This window comes from Salvelinus fontinalis, chromosome 14 (assembly GCF_029448725.1).
Source record: "Salvelinus fontinalis isolate EN_2023a chromosome 14, ASM2944872v1, whole genome shotgun sequence".
NCBI lineage: Eukaryota > Metazoa > Chordata > Actinopteri > Salmoniformes > Salmonidae > Salvelinus > Salvelinus fontinalis.
Window position 1 is genome coordinate 28,290,617 of NC_074678.1, and position 19,607 is coordinate 28,310,223.

Consider the following 19,607-nt stretch of genomic DNA (forward strand, 5'->3'; position numbering starts at 1 on the left):
AGACCAAGAAGCTCAGCCACAGAGAGGGCCAATTTCTCTTTCAATAGACTGGGATAATTTTCCCCATTTTCAAAGAGAATGAAGCGAGTGGCTAACCTGGGTGCTATCGGAAGCCTTTGATACTGTGCCTTGTGCAGGGCTATCTGGGTGGCCAAGCCCTGCATATGGAAACAATGGGAAAGTAATCTCGTCAAGCTCAGTGTATTATCACATGAATAGACCCACTGAAGTCAGTGTAATCCTCTTCAGCCAGGCCTGAACGTTCATAGTAATTTCAGCAGTTTGAATACCCGAGTCGACAAGGTAAAACAATATATATTTCTGTGCCCTTGAGCAAGGCATTTAACCCTATTTTGCTCCAGGGACGCCATACTACTATGGCTGACCCTGTAAAACAACACATTTCACTGCACCTATCCAGTGTATGTGACAATAAAACATATATACACTGCCGTTCAAAAGTTTGGGGTCACTTAGAAATATCCTTGTTTTTGAAAGAAAAGCAAAAAATTGTCAATTTAAAATAACATCAAATTGATCAGAAATACAGTGTAGACATTGTTAATGTTGTAAATTACTATTGTAGCTGGCAAAGGCAGATTTTTATGGAATATCTACATAAGGGTGCAGAGGCCCATTATCAGCAACCATCACTCCTGTGTTCCAATGGTAAGTTGTGTTAGCTAATCCAAGTTTCTAATTTTAAAAGACTGATTGATCATTAGAAAACCCTTTTGCAATTATGTTAGCACAGCTGAAAACTGTTGCCCTGATTAAAGAAGAAATAAAACGGGCCGCCTTTAGACTAGTTGAGTATCTGGCACATCAGCATTTGTAGGTTCAATTACAGGCTCAAATGGCCAGAAACAAGGAACTTTCTTCTAAACTCCTCAGTCTATTCTTGTTCAGAGAATTGAAGGCTATTCCATTTGAGAAATTGCCAAGAAACCAAAGATCCCGTACAACGCTGTGTACGCGTTCCTCCACCTCTGGCCTGCTCGCCTCCCTACCACTGAGGAAGTACAGTTCCCGCTCAGCCCAGTCAAAACTGTTCGCTGCTCTGGCACCCCAATGGTGGAACAAACTCCCTCACGACGCCAGGACAGCGGAGTCAATCACCATCTTCCGGAGACACCTGAAACCCCACCTCTTTAAGGAATACCTAGGATAGGATAAAGTAATCCTTCTGACCCCCCCCCCCCCCCTTAAAAGATTTAGATGCACTATTGTAAAGTGGCCGTTCCACTGGATGTCATAAGGTGAATACACCAATTTGTAAGTGGCTCTGGATAAGAGCGTCTGCTAAATGACTTAAATGTAAATGTGTACTACTCCCTTCACAGAACAGTGCAAACTGGCTCTAATCAGAATAGAAAGAGTGGGAGGCCCCGGTGCACAAAAAAAGTTTTTCCCAATGCTCAATTAGCCTTTTTAAAATTATAAACTTGGGTTAGCTAACACAACGTGCCATTGGAACACAGGAGTGACGGTTGCTCATAATGGGCCTCTGTGCGCCTTTGTAGATATTCCATTAAAAATCAGCCATTTCCAGCTACAATAGTCATTTACGACATTGACAATGTCTGCACTGTATTTCTGATCAATTTTATGTTATTTTAATGGATCAAAAATATTGCTTTTCTTTAAAAAAATAAGGACCTTTCTAAGTGACCCCAAACTTTTGAATGGTAGTGTGTGTGTATACATGTTTTTTTTATTTTATTTTTTTATCTAGCGTAGCCTAACTATGGAAAAATGTAACATGGCTAATGAAAGGTCAGCTGCTGCTGTATACTGCCTTACAAATTCCATAATATCATGGGGTCATTTGAAATTAGATGTTATATTTTCTGCCTTAGGACTTTTGCTCCGAGTCCCACTTGATCCTGTCAGGCTGATCCTGTCATCTCACCTTGGCTGGACTGTGATGCAACGTATGTATACCATTTTGCTTCGTAACTGATGTAATCATCTCTAGTCTTACGTCTCTACACCACACAGAAGGCAGTCGTGTCTCTCCACACAGTGGTCCAGTTGCTTTCACATTGCCAAATGTCAAGTGAACTAAAACTCCTCAACAAAACCAGGTGTCCATACAAGTCATTTGTTTATTGGACAAAAATGCTCATGTTAAATCATCTACGATTATCATGAAGCGCTACTTGTGTGTCCCTATCGTCATATTTCTTTTTCAACAACGTGGGAGGAAACCGCGCAATAGCCGCTCTAACTGTGAAGTGAATAGCCTATATTCAATGGCCTATAGCCCCCGTACCCCTAGTCTGCATCCGATGCTCTCATAAATGCGCTGCTATACGGTTAAATCCATAGGAATTCAATCACTTTTTGACAGCACCCCTTTTGATTTGAACGAAACCTTCCATAAATATTTGCCTATTGTAGAAGTGAACAGAAAGTTACTCTTTGGACCTGAATGCCAAGACATCTAAGAGAGAAAGTTGACCTATTTTGCGTACCCCACCATGAAACATCTTCATCACTGGAAAATATGAATGGTTGAGATTTGATATCATTTAAAAGCTTACAAATAAGGTTGTCAAACTATTTTATGTTTATAACAATTAGAATATTTGAACCGTATGTCAATTCTCTAAATACATACACATTTTTTTCATATTTGCATATGTTTTTGCTTAGACCTTTCTTTACATCCTGGGGTTTTGGTGTTGTGCACGCCATCGGTTGAGAAACAACATGCTCTTGAATACAGGGTGGGTGTCATGTTTTGGCTGATAAATGTACTAAAATTGACATTTCAACTTTCAAATGGTACCACAAAAAGAGGTCCACACAGCAGAGAATGCTGAGTTGAATGGGAATACCTGTTTTGAAATAACCATCAACCCTCCAAAAGAAACTTATTGAAATCATATAAATATATGTATTGCTTGTAACTGTTTCGGGTAATGCAAGTTCTTGTGCTGTTAGGGGAATAACCTATGTGTAAATGTAATCTGTTGCTGTATTCTTTTGTGTTATCTGTGATCGTTTTGTTTGTCTTGTGTAGTTTCTTAATCATTGTACCTAAACTCTGTGTAAACATGTATACGCAGGGCCCAGCTGTAAAAGAGACCTTGTTCTCAGTCTGTGTTCCTTGATGAAATGAAGGTATAATAATAGAATAGACATCAATCAATCAATCAATCAATTTTATTTTATATAGCCCTTCGTACATCAGATAATATCTCGAAGTGCTGTACAGAAACCCAGCCTAAAACCCCAAACAGCTAGAATGCAGGTGTAGAAGCACGGTGGCTAGGAAAAACTCCCTAGAAAGGCCAAAACCTAGGAAGAAACCTAGAGAGGAACCAGGCTATGAGGGGTGGCCAGTCCTCTTCTGGCTGTGCCGGGTGGAGATTATAACAGAACTATGCCAAGATGTTCAAAAATGTTCATAAGTGACAAGCATGGTCAAATAATAATCATGAATAATTTTCAGTTGGCTTTTCATAGCTGATCATTAAGAGTTGAAAAACAACAGGTCTGGGACAGGTGGCGTTTCCATAACCGCAGGCAGAACAGCTGAAACTGGAATAGCAGCAAGGCCAGGCGGACTGGGGACAGCAAGGAGTCACCACGGGCGGCAGTCCCGACGCATGGTCCTAGGGCCCAGGTCCTCCGAGAGAAAGAAAGAGAGAAGGAGAAAATTAGAGAGAGCCAAGATTTTCAAAATGTTCATAAATGACAAGCATGGTCAAATAATAATCAGGAATAAATCTCAGTTGGCTTTTCATAGCCGATCATTAAGAGTTGAAAACAGCAGGTCTGGGACAGGTAGTGGTTCCATAACCGCAGGCAGAAGAGTTGAAACTGGAATAGCAGCAAGGCCAGGCGGACTGGGGACAGCAAGGTGTCAGCATGCCCGGTAGTCCTGACGTATGGTCCTAGGGCTCAGGTTCTCAGAGAGAAAGAGAGAACGAGAGAATTAGAGAGAGCATACTTAAATTCACACAGGACACTGGATAAGACAGGAGAAGTACTCCAGGTATAACCAACTGACCCTAGCCCCCCGACACATAAACTACTGCAGCATAAATACTGGAGGCTGAGACAGGAGCGGTCAGGAGACACTGTGGCCCCATCCGAAGAAACCCCCGGACAGGGCCAAACAGGAAGGATATAACCCCACCCACTCTGCCAAAGCACAGCCCCCACACCACTAGAGGGAAATCCTCAACCACCAACTTACAATCCTGAGACAAGGCCGAGTATAGCCCACAAAGGTCTCCACCACAGCACAACCAAGGGGGGGCGCCAACCCAGACAGGAAGTTCACGTCAGTAACTCAACCCACTCAAGTGACGCACCCCTCCTAGGGACGGCATGAAAGAGCACCAGCAAGCCAGTGACTCAGCCCCAGTAACAGGGTTAGAGGCAGAGAATCCCAGTGGAGAGAGGGGAACCGGCCCTGGAGAGACAGCAAGGGCGGTTCGTTGCTCCAGAGCCTTTCCGTTCACCTTCACACTCCTGGGCCAGACTACACTCAATCATATGACCTACTGAAGAGATAAGTCTTCAGTAAAGACTTAAAGGTTGAGACCGAGTCTGCGTCTCTCACATGGGTAGGCAGACTGTTCCATAAAAATGGAGATCTATAGGAGAAAGCCCTGCCTCCAGCTGTTTGCTTAGAAATTTTAGGGACAATTAGGAGGCCTGCGTCTTGTGACCGTAGCGTACGTGTAGGTATGTACGGCAGGACCAACTCGGAAAGATAGGTAGGAGCAAGCCCATGTAACGCTTTATAGGTTAACAGTAAAACCTTGAAATCAGCCCTTGCCTTAACGGGAAGCCAGTGTAGGGAAGCTAGCACTGGAGTAATATGATCAAATTTCTTGGTTCTAGTCAGGATTCTAGCAGCCGTATTTAGCACTAACTGAAGTTTATTTAGTGCTTTATCCGGGTAGCCGGAAAGTAGAGCATTGCAGTAGTCTAACCTAGAAGTAACAAATGCATGGATTAATTTTTCAGCATCATTTTTGGACAGAAAATTTCTGATTTTTGCAATGTTACGTAGATGGAAAAAAGCTGTCCTTGAAACAGTCTTGATATGTTCGTCAAAAGAGAGATCAGGGTCAAGAGTAACGCCGAGGTCCTTCACAGTTTTATTTGAGACGACTTTACAACCATCAAGATGAATTGTCAGATTTAACAGAAGATCTCTTTGTTTCTTGGGACCTAGAACAAGCATCTCTGTTTTGTCCGAGTTTAAAAGTAGAAAGTTTTCAGCCATCCACTTCCTTATGTCTGAAACACAGGCTTCTAGCGAGGGCAATTTTGGGGCTTCACCATGTTTCATTGAAATGTACAGCTGTGTGTCATCCGCATAGCAGTGAAAGTTAACATTATGTTTTCGAATAACATCCCCAAGAGTTAAAATATATAGTGAAAACAATAGTGGTCCTAAAACGGAACCTTGAGGAACACCGAAATGTACAGTTGATTTGTCAGAGGACAGACCATTCACAGAGACAAACTGATATCTTTCCGACAGGTAAGATCTAAACCAGGCCAGAACTTGTCCGTGTAGACCAATTTGGGTTTCCAGTCTCTCCATAAGAATGTGGTGATCGATGGTGTCAAAGGCAGCACTAAGGTCTAGTAGCACGAGGACAGATGCAGAGCCTTGGTCTGACGCCATTAAAAGGTCATTTACCACCTTCACAAGTGCAGTCTCAGTGCTATGATGGGGTCTAAAACCAGACTGAAGCATTTCGTATACATTGTTTGTCTTCAGAAAGGCAGTGAGTTGCTGCGCAACAGCTTTTTCTAAAATTTTTGAGAGGAATGGAAGATTCGATATAGGCCGATAGTTTTTTATATTTTCCGGGTCAAGGTTTGGCTTTTTCAAGAGAGGCTTTATCACTGCCACTTTTAGTGAGTTTGGTACACATCCGGTGGATAGAGAGCTGTTTATTATGTTCAATATAGGAGGGCCAAGCACAGGAAGCAGCTCCTTCAGCAGTTTAGTAGGAATAGGATCCAGTATGCAGCTTGAAGGTTTAGAGGCCATGATTATTTTCATCATTGTGTCAAGAGATATAGTACTAAAACACTTAAGTGTCTCTCCCGATCCCAGGCCCTCGCAGAGCTGTGCAGATCCAGGACAGCTAAGCCCTGGAGGAATACGCAGATTCAAAGAGGAGTCCGTAATTTGCTTTCTAATGGTCATGATCTTTTCCTCAAAGAAGTTCATGAATTTATTACTGCTGAAGTGAAAGCCATCCTCTCTTGGGGAATGCTGCTTTTTAGTTAGCTTTGCAACAGTATCAAAAAGAAATTTTGGATTGTTCTTATTTTCCTCAATTAAGTTGGAAAAGTAGGATGATCGAGCAGCAGTGAGGGCTCTTCGGTACTGCACGGTACTGTCTTTCCAAGCTAGTCGGAAGACTTCCAGTTTTGTGTGGCGCCATTTCCGTTCCAATTTCCTGGAAGCTTGCTTCAAAGCTCGGGTATTTTCTGTATACCAGGGAGCTAGTTTCTTATGACAAATGTTTTTCGTTTTTAGGGGTGCAACTGCATCTAGGGTATTGTGCAAGATTAAATTGAGTTCCTCAGTTAAGTGGTTAACTGATTTTTGTCCTCTGACGTCCTTGGGTAGGCAGAAGGAGTCTGGAAGGGCATCAAGGAATTTTTGTGTTGTCTGAGAATTTATAGCACGACTTTTGATGCTCCTTGGTTGGGGTCTGAGCAGATTATTTGTTGCGATTGCAAACGTAATAAAATGGTGGTCCGATAGTCCAGGATTATGTGGAAAAACATTAAGATCTACAACATTTATTCCATGGGACAAAACTAGGTCCAGAGTATGACTGTGGCAGTGAGTAGGTCCAGAGACATGTTGGACAAAACCCACTGAGTCGATGATGGCTCCGAAAGACTTTTGGAGTGGGTCTGTGGACTTCTCCATGTGAATATTAAAATCACCAAAAATTAGAATATGATCTGCTATGACTACAAGGTCTGATAGGAATTCAGGAAACTCAGAGAGGAACGCTGTATATGGCCCAGGAGGCCTGTAAACAGTAGCTATAAAAAGTGATTGAGTAGGCTGCATAGATTTCATGACTAGAAGCTCAAAAGACGAAAACGCCATTTTTTTTTTTGTAAATTGAAATTTGTTATCGTAGATGTTAGCAACACCTCCGCCTTTGCGGGATGCACGGGGGATATGGTCACTAGTGTAACCAGGAGGTGAGGCGTCATTTAACACAGTAAATTCATCAGGCTTAAGCCATGTTTCAGTCAGGCCAATCACATCAAGATTATGATCAGTGATTAGTTCATTGACTATGACTGCCTTTGAAGTGAGGGATCTAACATTAAGTAACCCTATTTTGAGATGTGAGGTATCACGATCTCTTTCAATAATGGCAGGAATGGAGGAGGTCTTTATCCTAATAAGATTGCTAAGGCGAACACCGCCATGTTTAGTTTTGCCCAACCTAGGTCGAGGCACAGACACAGTCTCAATGGGTATGGCTGAGCTGACTACACTGACTGTGCTATTGGCAGACTCCACTAAGCTGGCAGGTTGGCTAACAGCCTGCTGCCTGGCCTGCACCCTATTTCATTGTGGGGCTAAAGGAGTTAGAGCCCTATCTATGTTGGTAGATAAGATGAGAGCACCCCTCCAGGTAGGATGGAGTCCGTCACTCCTTAGCAGGTCAGGCTTGGTCCTGTTTGTGGGTGAGTCCCAGAAAGAGGGCCAATTATCTACAAATTCTATCTTTTGGGAGGGGCAGAAAACAGTTTTCAACCAGCGATTGAGTGCTGAGACTCTGCTGTAGAGCTCGTCACTCCCCCTAACTGGGAGGGGGCCAGAGACAATTACTCGATGCCGACACATCTTTCTAGCTGATTTACACGCTGAAGCTATGTTGCACTTGGTGACCTCTGACTGTTTCATCCTAACATCGTTGGTGCCGACGTGGATAACAATATCTCTATACTCTCTACACTCGCCAGATTTAGCTTTAGCCAGCACCATCTTAAGATTAGCCTTAACGTCGGTAGCCCTGCCCCCTGGTAAACAGTGTATGATCGCTGGGTGATTCGTTTTAAGTCTAATACTGCGGGTAATGGAGTCGCCAATGACTAGGGTTTTCAATTTGTCAGAGCTAACGGTGGGAGCCTTCGGCGTCTCAGACCCCGTAACGGGAGGAGTAGAGACAAGAGAAGACTCAGACTCCGACTCGCTACATAATGGGGAAAACCGGTTGAAAGTTTCTGTCGGCTGAATGAGCGACACCGGTTGAGCATTCCAACAGCATTTCCCTCCAGAAGCCATGAGAAAGTTGTCCGGCTGCGGGGACTGTGCGGGGGGATTTATACTAACGTTACTATCTGTACTTACTGGTGGCACAGACGCTGTTTCTTCCTTTCCTACACTGAAATTACCCTTGCCTAACGATTGCGTCTGAAGCTGGGCTTGCAGCACAGCTATTTTCGCCGTAAGGCGATCGTTCTCCTGTATATTATGAGTACAGCGACTGCAATTAGAAGACATCATGTTAATGTTACTACTTAGCTTCGGCTGTTGAAGGTGTTGACGAACCATGTCCAGATAAAGCGTCCGGAGTGAAAAAGTTGAATGAGGGAAAAAAGTTGCGATGGAAAAACTAAAAATATAAACGGTAATTATAAACAGAAACAAAACAAAAAACGTAAAGTTGTCAGCTAGCAAAGTAAAGTAAAGTTGGCAGCAAAACGCACAGCAACAAAACGCACAAAACGTAAAGTTGTCAGCTAGCAAAGTAAAGTAGTGTCCAGAGCATGCAGGCGCTACCAGGAGACATGACCATTAAGTTGATATTCGATGGTGGGTGGACCGGCGTCCATCTTTACGGTACTAATTATACTGAACAAAATGCAACATGGAACTATTCCATCGATTTTTACTGAGTTATAGTTCCTATAAGGAAATCAGTCAATTGATATCAATTTATTAGGCCCAAATCTATGGATTTCACCTGTTCCTATGCTTCCTGGCTGATGTTTTGGTCACTTTTGAATGTAAGCACAACCCCCACCTGTGGACGTTGCCACTGCTGCTGGGTTGTTGCCCTCCTACGGCCTCCTCCACGTCTCCTGATGTACTGGCCTGTCTCCTGGTAGCGCCTGCATGCTCTGGACACTACGCTGACAGACACAGCAAGCCTTTTTGCCACAGCTCGCATTGATGTGCCATCCTGGATGAACTGCACTACCTGAGCCACTTGTGTGGGTTGTAGACTCCGTCTCATGCTACCACTAGAGTGAGAGCACCGCCAGCATTCAAAATTGCCTATAATTTCCACCTTTTGTCTATTCCATTTGCACAACAGCATGTGAAATTTATTGTCAATCAGTGTTGCTTCCTAAGTAGACAGTTTGATTTCACAGAAGTGTGATTGACTTGGAGTTACATTGTGTTGTTTAAGTGTTCCCTTTATTTTTTTGAGCAGTGTATATAACACACACACACTCAGTTGAAGTCGGAAGTTTACACAATGCAAATAGTCCGGGTAACCATTTGATTACCTGTTCAGGAGTCTTATGGCTTGGGGGTAGAAACTGTTGAGAAGCCTTTTTGTCCTAGACTTGGCACTCCGGTGCCGCTTGCCATGTGGTAGTAGAGAGAACAGTCTATGACTGGGGTGGCTGGGGTCTTTGACCATTTTTAGGGCCTTCCTCTGACACCGCCTGGTGTCGAGGTCCTGGATGGCAGGCAGCTTAGCCGTTCGCACTACCCTCTGTAGTGCCTTGCGGTCAGAGACAGAGCAATTGCCGTACCAGGCAGTGATGCAACCAGTCAGGATGCTCTCGATGTTGCAGCTGTAGAACCTTTTGAGGATCTCAGGACCCATGCCAAATCTTTTCAGTCTCCTTAGGGGGAATAGGCTTTGTCGTGCCCTCTTCACGACTGTCTTTGTGTGTTTGGACCATTCTAGTTTGTTGTTGATGTGGACACCAAGGAACTTGAATCTCTCAACCTGCTCCACTACAGCCCCGTCGATGAGAATGGGGTCGTGCTCAGTCCTCCTTTTCCTGTAGTCCACAATCATCTCCTTTGTCTTGGTTACGTTGAGGGATAGGTTGTTATTCTGGCACCACCCGGCCAGGTCTCTGACCTCCCTATAGGCTGTCTCGTCGTTGTCGGTGATCAGGCCTACCACTGTTGTGTCGTCTGCAAACTTAATGATGGTGTTGGAATCGTGCCTGGCCATGCAGTCGTGGGTGAACAGGGAGTACAGGAGGGGACTGAGCACGCACCCCTGTGGAGTGTTAAGGATCAGTGCCAGTGTTGAGGATCAGCCTGGCAGATTAGTTGCTACCTACCCTCACCACCTGGGGGCAGCCTGTCATGAAGTCCAGGATCCAGTTGCAGAGGGAGGTGTTTAGTCCAAGGATCCTTAGCTTAGTGATGAGCTTTGAGGGTACTATGGTGTTGAACGCTGAGCTGTAGTCAATGAATAGCATTCTCACATAAGTGTTCCTTTTGTCCAGGTGGGAAAGGGCAATGAGTAGTGCAATAAAGATTGCACCATCTGTGGATCTGTTTTGGCGGTATGCAAATTAGAGTGGGTCTAGGGTCTCTGAGATAATGGTGTTGATGTGAGCCATTACCATCCTTTCAAGGCACTTCATGGCTACGGACATGAGTGCTACGGGTCTGTAGTCATTTAGGCAGGTTGCCTTTGTGTTCTTGGGCACAGGGACTATGGTGGTCTGCTTGAAACATGTTGGTATTACAGACTCAGACAGGGACATGTTGAACATGTCAGCGAAAACACCTGCCAGTTGGTCAGCACATGCCCGGAGCACACATCCTGGTAATCCGTCTGGCCCCGCAGCCTTGTGTATGTTGACCTGTTTAAAGGTCTTACTCACGTCGGCTACGAGGAGCGTGATCACACAGTCATCTGGAACAGCTGATGCTCTCATGCATGCCTCAGTGTTGCCTGCCTCGAAGTGAGCATAGAAGTGATTTAGCTCGTTTGGTAGGCTCGTGTCACTGGACAGCTCGCGGCTGTGCTTCCCTTTAGTCTGTAATAGTTTGCAAGCCCTGCCACATAAGACGAGCGTCGTAGCCGGTGTAGTACAATTTGATCTTAGCCCTGTGTTGACGCTTTGCCTGTGTGATGGTTCGTTGCAGGATTTTTTGTAAGCTTCTCGGTTAGATTCCCGCACATTGAAAGCGGCAGCTCTACTACCCTTTAGCTCAGTGCGAATGTTGTCTGTAATCCGTGGCTTCTTTAGCTCAGTGCGAATGTTTAGTCACTTTTGGGACGACGTCCTCGATGCACTTATTGATAAAGCCAGTGACTGGTGTGTTGTACTCCTCAATGCCATCGGAAGAATCCCGTAACATGTTCCAGTCTGTGATAGCAAAACAGTCCTGTAGTTTAGCATCTGCTTCATCTGACCACTTTTTTTTATAGACTGAGTCACTGGTGCTTCCTGCTTTAATTTTTGCTTGTAAGCAGGAATCGGGAGGATAGAGTTGTGTTCGGATTTACCAAACTAAGTGTATATAAACTTCCGACTTCAACTGTGTGTGTTTATTATCAAATAGCTTGACAATCCTGTTTTGTAAGCTTTAAAATGATATCCAACTCCACCATTTATCTTTTCCAGTGATTAAGACATGGATGTCTCATGGTATGGTGGGGTATGCCAAATGGGTCAACTTTGAGCACTTTTATCTCCTGAATGTTTTGGCATTCAGGTCCAAAAAGTAACTTTCTGACCAGTTCTTCCATGGGCAAACATTTAAGGAAAGTTTTCTTTAAATCAAAGGGTATGCAGTTATTGAATTAAAATGGATTTACCCATATTGATGCTGCATTTAATTAAATGTTCTCAGTCAAACAACCAATAATACTGCGCGACTGGTTCTTTTCCTGTGTTTGGTCCGAACTGCGTTCTCACCTGCAGCAAAACGCACCATGGTACGAATTGAATCTGACCGAGACCACCCTTTCTGAGTGAACCACGGTGCGTTTAGTGCTCTCCTGAGTGCGAATAGTGTTCACACCAGTCCAAACTAACTTAACTAAGTGGGTAAACGCACCAGAGTTCAGAAAAAACGCTCAAAACCAATTCGGTGTGAAATCCCCCTAAAACCAGAAAGCTCAGACTCATCTTATTAAATACTTCCCACCGCTTGAACCTGTGTCATCACCTGGATCCTGGCTAGGTTGGGTTAGCCAGGGTTAGTCATCTTCTCTACAGGAATCTGGTAGTTTCATATGAATCAATGCTCTTAGGTTTCTCCTGCATTCATACCCCACCATACAACCTCTTAGAGTACTTTACACTTTTACTCTTGAAAGAGCCTCTGGCTAAGCATGTTGTGTTAAATGTAGGTGGGGACTCGGTACCATAAGGGAGAAGGTACGAACATCTCTGGCTTCAAACCTGTCATTTGTTCTCTGAGATGAAGAGGAGAATGTAAAGTGAGCATCACTCATGGTGTTCTGTTCTGGCATTCCACCCAGGTCTTTGTTGTGTCAATGGGAGAGTGACTGGGAGGGTCTGCCTTGGGCCCTGGTGGGGGAAACACTGACTGGGACAGGTTCTCAGAAACAGTGATCCAGTAAACACTGTGTCTAGGATAGATTCTCAGGAACAGGGACTCTTCTCCTGCAGTGATGCTGCTGAGTGGTGATTAGTTAGTTACAATATCACCCCATCCGATTGTTGAAGACCCTCCTCTCTGTCTGCCTGTCTGAGCCTCTCTTGGGATCTGCTGGATCGTATCCTTATGGTGGATGATGCCAATCATACCTCCACCCTTCTGCTTCGTCACAGAGCCCAGCCCAGCACAACGGTAGACTACTGCCAGACCAGGAAGAACAAGTACTTCAGGAAGTACAAACTGAGTGAACCAATGAGCTGCACACATGTTACAAAATAGAGGTTCTCTTGAAACGAGCAGGCACATCTACGGAGGCATGCCAAATGCCATGACTTTCAAGTGACTTAATTTTCCACTAATCACTTTTCATTGTTCCAGACTAACAATACTGTGTAACTTAGCATTTTGCAGGAGTTAATTGAGACAATAATAGTGTGGTGTTGTATTTTGGTTTTGCTCACACAAACATCAACATGAACATGTATGGACTATTTTTCAGCCTCCCTATGTGCATCCTGAAGAGGAAGATTAAAGGCAGAATGTGAGGCATTGTGGATGGCCTTCCTCTAGTCCACTGCAGAGTTATATAGACCAACACTTACTGTGTTGTGAGTGAGCCTGGAGGGACGCACTTACTCCACATTAACCAATTAAAGGGCCATGGTGGGCAGGCGATGGGCTAGAGCCCCATTATTAGGGTGACTGATTTACACTGTCCAGTCTGTAATTGCTGTATGCCTAGTGGAGCACAGGCTATAGATGAATGGTACATGGCGTTTCCCAACACCCCGGAGTCTCATTATTTGCTCACTGACATTTATGGGAATAGGATGTAGATGAGTAGGGGGGGTCCTGCCCGTAAGGCTTATTACTAGCACAGCTAAGGCGCTGGCCAGACCTAAAAGGCTCTGGTGCTGTCCTCTTCCATTATGGTTTGTACAACCACCACCACTTCTAAAGCCCCTCAAATCTGTCTGGATCAAACTTCAGCTGTTAATTTTAATCCCCCTGATTAGGAAAAGTTGAATCAATTATGGTAATTGTGAGTGTGTTTCCTAAATGTGTAGGCCTCATTAAATAGTTGGGTGATCTGTGTTTTTAAGGAAGGTTTCATGATTTAGAATTGTCTCTTGTTGTTTGGGTTGTGTTAATTGTTTTAAATGTGTATCACTGCTTTCCCCAGCAGTGCTGTTGAACAATGTAACTCAACTATATTATTAGCCCATGCTGTGTTGAAATCAGATTGCATGGAAGACTTGTCAAGTTGATGCTAATGCTCACTTTGCCTGGAGGTAATCAATTAAGGATGACAATCCACTTTTCCTAATCAAACCAACGCCCAGAGATGGACTCCCCACTCTTGTAATTTGATGTGAATGGGGTCATTTATGTGTCCTCGTTAACAACAACAGATGGCTACTGCCAACTCTGCCTCTCCTCGGCCACTCAGCCTCTCCACTAGACTGCTGCATGGGGATCTCTGTTTGTACAACTGCCATCTACAGAGTGGCGTTAAAGTGGCACTGTCCTCTGCAGTCCATGTCTGTTCAGCTAAAAGCATGTCTGTCTGTTCTGATCCTCTGTTCCTGTAACCAAAGGCCTGTCTGTCTGTTATGACCCACTGGTCCTCCAGCTAAAGGACCGTCTGTCTGTGTTCATCCCTCATTAATTCTCTGGTCTGGCCCGGCAGCGACAGGATTTGTCTTGTGTTGTGTGCCTCTCATCCGTGACATTGTCTCAGCTTATTGTTAACATTTCCTCCAGCTCTCTATCTGAAAGCTGTGATCATTCAGGAGGTATTTATAGCCATGATGTTGCTTTGTTTTGCACCGTGGCTAAAGATATTCCCAGGCCAGCGGACAGTAGTGCATACTACTGCTTGTGGTTTAGATGGTTTCAGTGGTGTCTCCTTGTAATACTCATAACTAGCTAACCTTATTACACTGACTGAGGCCTGGTCATGTGTTGGGTGAGGCTATGTATTCTGACAGGGCACAGTGAAAGGATTCACATGTGGTCCTGCACAGGGATTGGGAGGGTGCAGAGGTGGCTGGTTCAGCTGCCACTTGCCTGGACAGACCCTACCAACAGCTGCAGGAGTGGTAGAGGGTGGGGTAGGGTGACCAGGGGGGGGTCGGTCTCTTTCAATATGCCCATTGAGCTGAAGCAGAACTGGAGGGTCACCACTGTCTCAGCTGTCTGGGGCTGGAACTGTGCCTGCTGCTCATACCCAAACACTGGTCAAGTCCCTGCTCCCAGTCCTCATCCCTCTGCACACGCACAAAGGCACACACACATGTGTACACGCACACATACAGGCACACTGACAGGCACACGATGTACCTCATGCATGACATACCAACTGGTGTGGGTCAATCTGAAGTTGTCAACAGCTTCACTGAGGAATAGTCAACCAGATTCAGCCGCGGGCGGAATTATTTTTTGTTTGTTTTGCAGATGGTCAGGGGGCCGGAACATAATTACAAATAATTTGTCGAATATTTGACTAAAACACAACCATTTCAAACCTTGCTTACATTTGTATGTGATGACATGTATCTCTCTATTATGCGTGGAATACTTGGAACAGAGTTGGTATTTTTACTGTCTTATGTCCAACAAAATATATACAGTACTAGTCAAAAGTTTGGATACACCTACTCATTCCAGGGTTTTTCTTTATTTTTACTGTTTTCTACATTGTAGGATAATAGTGAAGACGTCAACTATGAAATAACACACATGGAATCATGTAGTGACCAAAAAAGCTTAAACAAATCAAAATATATTGGAGATTCTTCAAAGTAGCCACCCTTTATCTTGATGACCGCTTGCACACTCTTGGCATTCTCTCAACCAGCTTCATGAGGTAGTCACCTGGAATGCATTTCAATTTACAGGTGTGCCTTGTTAAAAATTAATTTGTGGAATTTCTTTCCTTAATGTGTTTGAGCCAATCAGTTGTGTTGTGACAAGGTAGGGGTGGTATACAAAAAATAGCCCTTTTTGGTAAAAGACCAGTCCATATAATGGCAAGAACAGCTCAAATAAGCAAGGGGAAATGACAGTCCATCATTACTTTAAGACATGGAGGTCAGTCAATGCGGAAAATTAAGAACTTTGAACGTTTATTCAAGTGTAGTCGCAAAAACCATCAAGCGCTCTGATGAAACTGGCTCTCATGAGGACCGCCACAGGAAAGGAAGACCACGAGTTACCTCTGCTGCAGAGGATACGTTCATTATTTTGGCCAAATTTTGGCCCACGGGCCGCCAGCTGTGGAGCCTTTTACATGGTTTTGCCAAATGGTGGTTGTTGCTTAGTTATTAATATTTCAGGAATCAGCTCTCTTTCAACATTGATTGACCAAACTTTTATTCAAAGATCAATCTTAATCGATTTAGAAAATGGACTGATTGAATTAATACATTGACATTTAACCGTTTTCTGACTGAGTCTTCATGATTTGGAATTCTCCAGTTAAAAAGAGGTTTGAGGCTGACTGAATAAAAATATTTGTTATAGTGTGATATGCTTGAGCAGTGTTCTTCTGACATTAGGAAATTCAGGCCCTGTAGCAGTTGTAATGCCTCTTGTCCCCCCCCCCACCCCCCTCATCAGTCTGTTTAGCCTCTCCCTGGAGGCTATGAGTGTGTCTCAGCAAGTGGCATTGGGGCCCTCTCCCATAGGACCACAAGAACAGCCATCTGCTGTTGACCTCAAGACTGCCCCTACCCCACGCTCTGTCCCTCAAGAGACCTCCACCACAACTCACCTCCCCCAGTGAGCTCAGATTTCCTATGTCTCACACACACAGCGAGCCCCTCTCTCCCTCCCACAGTGGACTTTCGCCACGGAGAATGATCATTGATTTACTTTCCTCTACCTGCCTAGGAAATGATTACTTCTGAATGCCACATCAAAAGCTAAGAGTGGACGCCTCTGGGTTGAAAAGCAAAACCAGCCAGCGGGAACCTATTAGTAGTGCTTCAGATGCCCTAATTCACTCAGGGTGAATAAATAAAATGTGTGGGGCGTCTTTGTGACTCCCTCACCCAGTCCCTCTGTGGAGAAGTTTGAAGAGAGAGTGAACTCGTCAGACGTCTACTGGGATTGTCTTGGCTGACTGGGAACAAGTGGAAGATGTACTGGGAGCTGTGGCTGAGCCAGTTGACAGCAACAGACATGCAGCAAATGCTGGTAGGGAACAAAGGTGGGAGAGCATCAGCTCTAGACAGGGCAGGGTCACACCTGACCTCTAGGCCAGTTTAATGTCCTAAAGGATATGTCCTGACAGATTTACTATACTGCTGCCATGTAGTGTACTGTGTAGTTTGCTTGCTGAATGGAGCACTACGTACTTAAGTAGTTCTGTGTGTTTAGAATGGAGCAATGTGTACTTTAGTAGTTCTGCGTGTTTAGAATGGAGCAATGCGTACTTTAGTAGTTTTGCGTGTTTAGAATGGCGCAATGTGTACTTCAGTAGTTCTGCGTGTTTAGAATGGAGCAATGCATACTTTAGTAGTTCTGCGTGTTTAGAATGGAGCAATGCGTACTTTAGTAGTTCTGTGTGTTTAGAATGGAGCAATGCGTGCTTTAGTAGTTCTGTGTGTTTAGAATGGAGCAATGCGTACTTTAGTAGTTCTGTGTGTTTATAATGGAGCAATGCGTACTTTAGTAGTTCTGTGTGTTTAGAATGGAGCAATGCGTGCTTTAGTAGTTCTGTGTGTTTAGAATGGAGCAATGCGTACTTTAGTAGTTCTGTGTGTTTAGAATGGAGCAATGCGTACTTTAGTAGTTCTGTGTGTTTAGAATGGAGCAATGCGTACTTTAGTAGTTCTGTGTGTTTAGAATGGAGCAATGCGTGCTTTAGTAGTTCTGTGTGTTTAGAATGGAGCAATGCGTGCTTTAGTAGTTCTGTGTGTTTATAATGGCGCAATGCGTACTTTAGTAGTTCTGTGTGTTTAGAATGGAGCAATGCGTGCTTTAGTAGTTCTGTGTGTTTAGAATGGCGCAATGCGTACTTTAGTAGTTCTGTGTGTTTAGAATGGAGCAATGTGTACTTTAGTAGTTCTGCGTGTTTAGAATGGAGCAAAGCGTAGTTCTGTGTGTTTAGAATGGAGCAATGTGTACTTTAGTTCTGTGTGTTTAGAATGGCGCAATGCGTACTTTAGTAGTTCTGCATGTTTAGAATGGCGCAATGTGTACTTCAGTAGTTCTGTGTGTTTAGAATGGAGCAATGCATACTTTAGTAGTTCTGCGTGTTTAGAATGGAGCAATGCGTACTTTAGTAGTTCTGTGTGTTTAGAATGAAGCAATGCGTGCTTTAGTAGTTCTGTGTGTTTAGAATGGAGCAATGTGTACTTTAGTAGTTCTGCGTGTTTAGAATGGAGCAATGCGTAGTTCTGTGTGTTTAGAATGGAGCAATGTGTACTTTAGTAGTTCTGTGTGTTTAGAATGGCGCAATGCGTACTTTAGTAGTTTTGCGTGTTTAGAATGGCGCAATGCGTACTTTAGTAGTTCTGTGTGTTTAGAATGGCGCAATGCGTGCTTTAGTAGTTCTGTGTGTTTAGAATGGAGCAATGCGTGCTTTAGTAGTTCTGTGTGTTTAGAATGGAGCAATGCGTACTTTAGTAGTTCTGTGTGTTTAGAATGGAGCAATGCGTGCTTTAGTAGTTCTGTGTGTTTAGAATGGAGCAATGCGTACTTTAGTAGTTCTGTGTGTTTAGAATGGAGCAATGCGTACTTTAGTAGTTCTGTGTGTTTAGAATGGAGCAATGCGTGCTTTAGTAGTTCTGTGTGTTTAGAATGGAGCAATGCGTACTTTAGTAGTTCTGTGTGTTTAGAATGGCGCAATGCGTACTTTAGTAGTTTTGCGTGTTTAGAATGGCGCAATGCGTACTTTAGTAGTTCTGTGTGTTTAGAATGGCGCAATGCGTGCTTTAGTAGTTCTGTGTGTTTAGAATGGAGCAATGCGTGCTTTAGTAGTTCTGTGTGTTTAGAATGGAGCAATGCGTACTTTAGTAGTTCTGTGTGTTTAGAATGGAGCAATGCGTACTTTAGTAGTTCTGTGTGTTTAGAATGGAGCAATGCGTGCTTTAGTAGTTCTGTGTGTTTAGAATGGAGCAATGCGTACTTTAGTAGTTCTGTGTGTTTAGAATGGAGCAATGCGTGCTTTAGTAGTTCTGCGTGTTTAGAATGGAGCAATGCGTGCTTTAGTAGTTCTGTGTGTTTAGAATGGAGCAATGCGTGCTTTAGTAGTTCTGTGTGTTTAGAATGGAGCAATGTGTGCTTTAGTAGTTCTGAGTGTTTAGAATGGAGCAATGCGTACTTTAGTAGTTCTGCGTGTTTAGAATGGAGCAATGCGTAGTTCTGTGTGTTTTTTAGAATGGAGCAATGCGTGCTTTAGTAGTTCTGTGTGTTTAGAATGGAGCAATGCGTACTTTAGTAGTTCTGTGTGTTTTAGAATGGAGCAATGCGTACTTTAGTAGTTCTGTGTGTTTTAGAATGGAGCAATGCGTACTTTAGTAGTTCTGCGTGTTTAGAATGGCGCAATGCGTACTTTAGTAGTTCTGTGTGTTTAGAATGGCGCAATGCGTACTTTAGTAGTTCTGTGTGTTTAGAATGGAGCAATGCGTGCTTTAGTAGTTCTGTGTGTTTTAGAATGGAGCAATGCGTACTTTAGTAGTTCTGTGTGTTTTAGAATGGCGCAATGCATACTTTTTAATAGTTCAGTGTGTTTCCTGTTTCACTCCCTATTTCACGCGTGACACATTAGGCTGGATTTGGAGATCTGGGCCATTTTTATCAACTTTTTGGTTCAGATGCAGGACTTAATAGTTGAGGTTAAGCTTTAATTCAACTCAGTCTTACACAGTGTATATCTTAAAGGGAAAGTTCACCAAAATGCCATATTGGTTTCCTTACTCTGTATGTAGTCTGTCGACAAAGGATGACCGCAATCCAT

At 43.8% G+C, this 19,607-nt stretch overlaps 1 protein-coding gene across 5 annotated transcripts in view; it reads left to right on the top strand.

Annotated features, from left to right (window-relative positions):
• Nucleotides 1–19,607, top strand: part of LOC129810564 (tyrosine-protein kinase ABL2-like) — a 43,356-nt gene that overhangs the window by 5,693 nt on the left and 18,056 nt on the right. For 3 of the 5 annotated variants that reach the window (XM_055861194.1, XM_055861198.1, XM_055861196.1), the window contains exon 2: nt 1,860–1,934. The exons of the other annotated variants lie outside the window; for them this stretch is intronic. In XM_055861194.1, coding sequence (XP_055717169.1) covers nt 1,860–1,934 — 75 coding nt within the window. The remainder of the gene's footprint in view (nt 1–1,859; nt 1,935–19,607) is intronic. 5 annotated transcript variants of the gene reach the window in all.